Here is a 7,739-nt window from a genome sequence, read left to right as displayed (position 1 = left end):
TATGTCATATTCGTGCATTTTACGGAACTAACCTATTAACAAGATGCCGAAGTGCCGGTTCACGTTTTCTGCTGTTTTTGGTTTCGAAATCCTAGTAACGAAATATTCTCGGAATTGGACGAAATCAACGCCCGAGTTCCTATTTTCACCGGAAGCATCCGGAACACCCGAGAGCCGCCGGAGGGGGCCTCGTGGGCCCCGGACGACAGGGTGGCGCGGCTAGGGCCTGGGCCGCGCCCCTATGGTGTCGCCGCCTCGTCGCCCCTCCGACTCCGCCTCTTCGCCTATATAAAGGTCCCGGCCCTAAAACCTCGAGACGAAAAAGCCACGGTACGAGAAACCTTCCGGAGCCGCCGCCATCGCGAAGCCAAGATCGCGGGGGACAGGAGTCTCTGTTCCGGCACGCCGCCGGGACGGGGAAGTGCCCCCGGGAGGCTCCTCCATCGACACCACCGCCATCTCCATCAACGCTGATGTCTCCCATGAGGAGGGAGTAGTTCTCCATCGAGGCTCGGGGCTGTACCGGTAGCTATGTGGTTCATCTCTCTCCTATGTGCTTCAATACAATAATCTCATGAGCTGCCTTACATGATTGAGATTCATATGATGATGCTTGTAATCTAGATGTCATTGTGCTAGTCAAGTGGGTTTTACTTATGTGATCTCCGGAGACTCCTTGTCCCACGTGTGTAAAGGTGACAGTGTGTGCACCGTGTGGGTCTCTTAGGCTATATTTCACAGAATACTTATTCACCGTTATGAATGGCATAGTGAAGTGCTTATTTATATCCCTTTATGATTGCAATGTGTTTTGTATCACAATTTATCCATGTGCTACTCTAGTGATGTTATTAAAGTAGTTTATTCCTCCCGCACGGTGTAATGGTGACAGTGTGTGCATCCGTGTTAGTACTTGGCGTATGCTATGATCATGATCTCTTGTAGATTGTGAAGTTAACTATTGCTATGATAGTATTGATGTGATCTATTCCTCCTACATAGCGTGAAGGTGATAGTGTGCATGCTATGTTAGTACTTGGTTTAGTCGTGTTGATCTTTCATGCACTCTAAGGTTATTTAAATATGAACATTGAATTGTGGAGCTTGTTAACTCCGGCATTGAGGGTTCGTGTAATCCTACGCAATGTGTTCATCATCCAACAAGAGTGTAGAGTATGCATTTATCTATTACTGTTATGTGATCAAAGTTGAGAGTGTCCACTAGTGAAAGTCTATTCCCTAGGCCTTGTTCCTAAATATCGCTATCGCTGCTTGTTTACTTGTTTTCTTGCGTTACTACGCTACCATATTACCACCATCAACTACACGCCGACAAGCTATTTTCACGGCACCGTTGCTACTGCTCATACTTATTTATACCACCCGTATTTCACTATCTCTTCGCCGAACTAGTGCACCTATTAGGTGTGTTGGGGACACAAGAGACTTCTTGCTTTGTGGTTGCGGGGTTGCATGAGAGGGATATCTTTGACCTCTTCCTCCTCGAGTTCGATAAACCTTGGGTGATCCACTTAAGGGAAACTTGCTGCTGTTCTACAAACCTCTGCTCTTGGAGGCCCAACACTGTCTACAAGAATAGAAGCTCCCGTAGACATCAAAGCTCGAGGACGACGAGGACGACATGTCTACGCCTGCGCGGAGAAGAACGCGACGCCGGCGCGAAGGGGGCCGCGGAGAATGACCGCCGACTACAACTCGTCGCTGGCGGCCGCGCGAGCGACACAGAGTGCGGCGGAGCGTCCGCCGGCCGCCGGGAGGAGGTGCGGGCGACGCGGATCTACGACGCGGCGGCTTGCGAGCGGGGCGGCGGCGGAGTCGGCCGGCGGCGGCCGGATTTCGCGCCGGTGGTAGGTGGGGAAATGAGGGCGCGGGCGCGGGGGAGGAATTTTCCAGCCGTTGTATTTTTCGCGCTTGGACGAGCGATGCCGCGCGTCGTAGCCGACGCGCCGGATATGCCGCCCGGATTATGCAAAACGCCGCGCGCCCTAAATTTTTTACAGCGCCGCGCCGTTTACCGCGCCTGCTGGAGCGCCACATTCTCTCCCGCGCGCGCTATATCGGACGTTTTTATGCCGCGCGGCCTATATAGCGCGGCTGTTGGAGATGCTCTAAGGTGGAGTCCTTGCTTTTCCAGTAAAAAAGAAAGGTCTTTGGGCATGAGCCAGTAGCAGAGCGGGGGCAAAGCTGTCACGAGTGCCAAGAATGCACCAGGCCAACCCCCACCGTCCATCTCCGCTCCATCCGACGGCACACACCACATGTCACGCGGATCGCCCCCGCAGCCCGCCCGCCCGCGCAGCTATAAAACACCAGACGCGGCAGCTCAGATTCAAATACAAGCCAAATCCTCCATTCGTCCTCTCCAATCTCACCCCAAATCTTCTCTCGCCGGAGCCAGCCGAGCAAGCAAGCAGCAAGGCCGGAGATGGACGCCAGCAAGGGGAAGAAGTTCTCGGCGAAGAAGCTGGGCGGGCCGAGGAAGAAGTCGGTGACCCGCTCCGTGAAGGCGGGGCTGCAGTTCCCCGTCGGCCGCGTCGGGCGGTACCTCAAGCAGGGCCGCTACGCCAAGCGCGTCGGCACCGGCGCCCCCGTCTACCTCGCCGCCGTCCTCGAGTACCTCGCAGCGGAGGCAAGCCCCGCCCTTCTCCCCTCTCTTCTTCCCCCCCTGCTTCCATTTCTACGGCACGAGCTGACGACGACGAGTATTGTTTGTGTGTTGTAGGTTCTGGAGCTGGCCGGCAACGCGGCCAAGGACAACAAGAAGTCCCGGATCGTGCCGAGGCACCTGCTTCTCGCCATCCGCAACGACCAGGAGCTCGGGAGGCTGCTCGGCGGGGTCACCATCGCCCACGGCGGCGTGCTGCCCAACATCAACCCCGTGCTTCTCCCCAAGAAGTCCGTCGAGAAGGCCGAGAAGGCTGCCGCCAAGTCGCCCAAGAAGGCCGCCAAGTCCCCCAAGAAGGCTGCCAAGGCGTAGATCTGGACCTTGCTGATGACAATGAATTAGGCTCCCTGTGTTTCTGCTTGTGTACTCAGTGCTTTGATTAAGGGCGTGGTGTAGTTTAGCTGGTGTGTGTTTAGTGAAGTAGTTCCCTTTCAGTTGCTGTGTAAGCGTGTGCAATGAGGAAGCTCCTTGCTTTCTCTTGTCTTATGAATGAACCTTCCAATTCATGTTTTCACTGCAGTTTGTTTCGCCTTTTGCAGTTGAAATGTGGCAACCTGATGGATCTCTCCAGATAATTTTGCAAACGAATCTTCAATGAAGAGTCTGGGTCTTCCTTCCCGTCTTCTGAACTACACAAGTCATTGTTTGAACTGCAGTACTGATTTCTCTGTTGAGTTCTGTATTCCTGTTTTTGCACATAAATTGTGTTGCTTACATGAGAAATCAATCTGAGGTTTGTTGACTGAATTTACAGTTGCTTTCTTCTCCTGAACTAGTACACATTTCATGAGTGGGCGATTGCTCAATGTCAATATACTTCGTGTAGGCAAAGTATTTGGATCATTCTGGGTGGTGGCTTAGTTTCAGGGTTCTTGTCTGTTATTTTGGTATGCAAACTAAGTAACTAACCAGGTGGCCAAACATACTCAAGTTTTTAAACCTGACAAAAAATGTGATACTTGCACAGCAGATTGAGTTTTTATGCCCTGACTTGTGGGGGATCTGAGGTCAGGGAAGAGTATTTCCTCACCCTTGTGCCAACTACTAATTTCAAGGAGACAGTCAGTCAAAGACAGTACTCCGTACCTTGATTGCAAATAGATTTGCCACTGCTTTCTGCTTCTGAATCAACAGGTTCTCAACTTCATGCTCGATGTCAATTGATTTTCACAGAATCATATGCCAGAATCTCTGTCATTCTGCTCTGGGTTAGTTCCAGGGGCCATCCATGCACATTTGTGTTATGCAAACGAATCAGGTTACACGACAAAATGAATTTCCTTACCATGAAAATGAATATTTCATGCCTGACTTGAATTGCCAAGGGAATCAACATCAAGGGTACAACATAGGGGCACTGAGGCCACAAAAGAATATTTTGTCACTCTTTCTTGTGCTAACTACTACTTGCAAGGTGGTACATAAGCCACACCAACAAAATACAACGGTAGGACTGTTCATAAGGCGATATTATCTCGTTCTCCAAGGTTTCGTCAACATCATCCCAGTCCCGGGGATGACAAGCAACACACCGAGCCAGGCCTCCAAGCAGCAGTCTACCTCCGCAGGCCCTCCACAACGTAAGTAGCATACAGATCCCTGTCAAAAAGCACCAAAAATGTCAGTGTAAGCTTGGCACACCAGTAGAGGATACAAACCATGTATAACACAACCATGGCGAGGATTCAAGAAATGCTCACATGGAATGCTGAATGGCTTCGTAAGCAGCGGTGGCAGGCAGAAAGTCATTCACAGCGACCTCCTTGTTCTCATTCTTCTTGTCTGGATGTCTCAGTTAAAGAAACTCTTCTATCTAAGAGGAGGCATACACTACCAAACTTGCATTGCCTTGACCCTAAATTGGTTTAATAAGATCCATGTTTCAGCTAACAACTATAAATGAGCTTCAAATGCGCATAACCATGTACTAGTATAGTAGACCATCAATTTTTTATGTGCTGGATTGAAATGCAGGCTCACACTTAGGGGACTTTTTGCAAGTAAAACCAAAGTAAGCAAACATTTTTTTGTGTGGAATGCTAAAATACAAGTGAATCAACAAGGATACAGTCCTCAAAAAAGCGCCGGATCTCAGCCAAGCGATGAGGTGGGAGCTCCTTGATATCATTGAAGTGCTTGTATTCAGGGTCATCAGCACACACTGCAATGATCTTATCATCTGCTTCTCCCTGTTCAAATAATGTACTGGAATCAGGATATATCCTTTTTTTGGCTGCAGGGCTAGAGATGAAAGCAAACTATAAAGCAAACCTGGTCAATCATAGGCATGAGGCCGATGGCCTTTGCACGGAGGAAACAGCCTGGCACAACTGGCTCCTGTATCAGCAAAGATAAAACATATTAAACACTGTACGAAACAAGAGTAAAAGTGACGAATGGAAAGATTCTGGTGAAGCACACTGTAATTATTCTACAACCAATTAAAAGATTGAAGAGTATAAAGCACGACCTTCTGTTCATAAAGGGCAATGTATTAAGACATACCTGCATTATAACTAGCACATCCATCGGATCACTGTCATCGCACAATGTGCGGGGAATGAAACCATAGTTATGAGGGTACACAACTGATGAATAAAGCACACGGTCCACCTGCACACACGCACATAACCAACGAAAACCATAAGAACATTGGAGAAGAGAGATTCAACATAAGAGAAAGAAACGAATAGCGATGATTTACCATTATCAGTCCAGTTTTCTTGTCAAGTTCATATTTAACCTTGCTGCCCCTAGGTATCTCAATGACCTGAAAAACAAAATAGCATCCATTTTTAGTCCGTGGTCCAGAACACCTGAGCATGTGTTGGATAACTGACAAACAAAATTTAAAAGCTCAAAATGACAGAGGTGGTTTAAATGATCATATATTTCATATAATGTGGAGTCGTTGTTTTTCAACTAAGAAAGAGCTATGCTATTGACATGAACTTATAGCATACATGTAGAACAGACTTAGAAGGGAGAAAAATCAATGGGAATATATCAAGGTGGACTTACGCAGTTGAATATAGTTGGTGCATCAGGCCCTGCACGAAACAGTCCGATTTATAAGTTTTGAAAAGAGGGAAGCAAATAAATTTATTTCCTGTAAACATGATAGGTCAAATACCTATCTCAAGATCATGCCAAGAATGCGCTGAACCAGGTCTCCTGGTCATGGATGACAGTGTCTTTTCATTAAGAACAGGAGCCTTAACAGGTGCTGTCGCCACCTTAACCTTGTCCACTGCTTCAATAGCAGGAGCCATCACAAACACCTGCCAAGTATTGCAAGTTTTGTTGTTTTAGAAAGATGTATATTCAGAAGTTGCAGTTAAACCCATCCCGACAGAAGTAAGTTAATGTCATTGCAGAAGATGGAAGAATGTGAAGTGGAAAAGGATTGGTTTTCATCTGCAACTAGGCAAACTATGTGGGCAGCGACAAGCAAACAATGGATTTGACTCAAAATTAGCCCCCCAAAAAGCAGGAACTCAACAGGCAAGGATGGGGTTTCAACTTTTCATTACCTTCGTGTATGATAGATATTAGTGCCCTTTTCAGTTGTTGTACACAGCAACCATAGGCAAACTGACCAACATCTTTTCAGCAATGATTAACCGGACAACTTACATTTGTTCTGAGTGGTCAGCAATCAAATCAGCACGCTGCTTATGTACATAGAAAATAACCAGTACTAATGCAGACCACCCAGTTTACAAGTAGGGATAAAGGTTTTTATCTTTGCCAGCACTCAAAACTCGGTGCTGATTGCTTTCATAAGCAGAAGAATGAGCTCACTTTTGTTTCTGTACGAACCATCATTAAGCTAAGCTGTTGACTTACTTGTAGGAACCAACCATTAATAAGTACGACTGAAGACGTTTAATTTTTTTTATTGTATCAGCAAGTTACTAGGAGTAACAGATAGTACTGCGGTTTCCATTAATAAGTAGGTAGCTAATTTATTTAGAAATCAGTACCAAGTAGGTACTAAAAGACTTGGTGTATCACAGCCGTGGAACCGGAAGCCTGTGTCGCACAAGTCTCCGAACTCTGAACGCGCGTGACACGGACTGTACAACGATGGAAGCAGCAGCGGCTCTAGCATTTGGCGTAGAATCGAATTGTTAACAGACAGAAACACACCCGAAAAGAAAACTCGCAAATTTGGATTTCGGCAATGAGATTGAATCACAACCCGCTGCCCGAAACCGGCGCACCGCAACGAGAGCAGAGTCGTGCTGAATGCGGCGGCGCTGAAGCGGGTGTGGAAACCAGAGGAAATAAACTTGCAGGCAGGCAGCAGTCGGAACGGGGGCGGTATATATGGAACCGCAATGGTGGATCTGCTGCTGCATCTCCTATCGGCAACCAACCATTGCGGGCAGTAGCAAGCTTGCGCGGCTGCTCGTGGTCGGAGGCGGAACATCGGCGAGGGGATAATGAGGAGGATGAGAGACGCGCGCGCGCACCTGCGAATGGATCTGGAGACGGCTTCCGTCCGAGGAGGGAGATGGAGGTGAGGTGCTTGCGTGCGTATCGTACTTCCCGCCGCTTCCTCTCCTCTCTGCTGACTGTGGCTCTGCTTGCACTGGTGCGCTTCTTTTGACGCCATTTAAAGCCGCGCGCCCGCGCGCCCTCAGAGACGGGCTTGTTTTGCGGCAAAAACCCGGACGTTTGGCAGTAATCGCGAACGGGCCCCTCGCACTGGTCTAGTGCGGTGCTGCGAATCTGTCGCTTTCCAGGGGCGTTTCCGCGATTCGGCAGGGCATCCCGGATGGTGAAATGCGAATGTGTCTGACGACCGATCGCGGCCGTCGGCGGGCGGATCGGACGGCGAGATGGCGTGTCGGTCGAGTCGCGGCGTCGCAGCGGATGATTCGCTCTACCGACGCTGGGCGTGCACGCAACGTCCCGGCTCGATTGCTCGCCCGTCGCGCGCTGTATCATTTAGTTTAGTTTATCTTATCTTTTTCCTTTTTTGGTGAAAAAAGCTGAACGTTGGCGCGTCGGTCGCGTGCGAGCTAGGCGTGTCGGTGTCGGTGCG

The 7,739-nt window shown here is 48.9% G+C and overlaps 2 protein-coding genes across 2 annotated transcripts; one reads left to right on the top strand and one right to left on the bottom strand.

The window, feature by feature from the left end:
- Positions 1-2,446: 2,446 nt before the first annotated feature.
- On the top strand, positions 2,447-3,007 carry LOC124707500 (histone H2A.2.2-like). Its single transcript, XM_047239161.1, has 2 exons — positions 2,447-2,650; positions 2,744-3,007. Exons 1-2 carry the CDS (start codon positions 2,447-2,449, stop codon positions 2,996-2,998), a joined length of 459 nt encoding a protein of 152 aa, XP_047095117.1. The 3' UTR covers positions 2,999-3,007.
- Positions 3,008-3,945: 938 nt separating this feature from the next.
- On the bottom strand, positions 3,946-7,260 carry LOC124707499 (soluble inorganic pyrophosphatase 4-like). The gene is made up of 9 exons (XM_047239159.1): positions 7,165-7,260; positions 5,820-5,967; positions 5,708-5,736; positions 5,391-5,456; positions 5,192-5,299; positions 4,958-5,023; positions 4,755-4,875; positions 4,387-4,468; positions 3,946-4,285 (listed from the first exon to the last, which is right to left on the bottom strand). Exons 2-9 carry the CDS (start codon positions 5,956-5,958, stop codon positions 4,243-4,245), a joined length of 654 nt encoding a protein of 217 aa, XP_047095115.1. The 5' UTR covers positions 5,959-5,967; positions 7,165-7,260; the 3' UTR covers positions 3,946-4,242.
- Positions 7,261-7,739: the final 479 nt, after the last annotated feature.

The sequence above is a fragment of the Lolium rigidum genome, chromosome 4 (genome assembly GCF_022539505.1).
Source record: "Lolium rigidum isolate FL_2022 chromosome 4, APGP_CSIRO_Lrig_0.1, whole genome shotgun sequence".
Classification (NCBI taxonomy): Eukaryota; Viridiplantae; Streptophyta; class Magnoliopsida; order Poales; family Poaceae; genus Lolium; species Lolium rigidum.
Note: the sequence above shows the minus strand (reverse complement) of the source record. Positions and strands in the feature narration are given on the sequence as shown.

Excerpts from the sequence above, each read along its gene's own strand:
- LOC124707500 (XM_047239161.1), top strand. The coding sequence starts at position 2,447 with ATGGACGCCAGCAAGGGGAAGAAGTTCTCGGCGAAGAAGCTGGGCGGG. Across the intron at positions 2,651-2,743 it reads TCGAGTACCTCGCAGCGGAG|GTTCTGGAGCTGGCCGGCAA; the intron begins GCAAGCCCCGCC and ends TGTGTGTTGTAG.
- LOC124707499 (XM_047239159.1), bottom strand. The coding sequence starts at position 5,958 with ATGGCTCCTGCTATTGAAGCAGTGGACAAGGTTAAGGTGGCGACAGCA. Across the intron at positions 4,469-4,754 it reads CCGGCGCTTTTTTGAGGACT|ACAAGAAGAATGAGAACAAG; the intron begins GTATCCTTGTTG and ends TGAGACATCCAG. Across the intron at positions 4,286-4,386 it reads GAAGCCATTCAGCATTCCAT|GGATCTGTATGCTACTTACG; the intron begins GTGAGCATTTCT and ends GCTTTTTGACAG.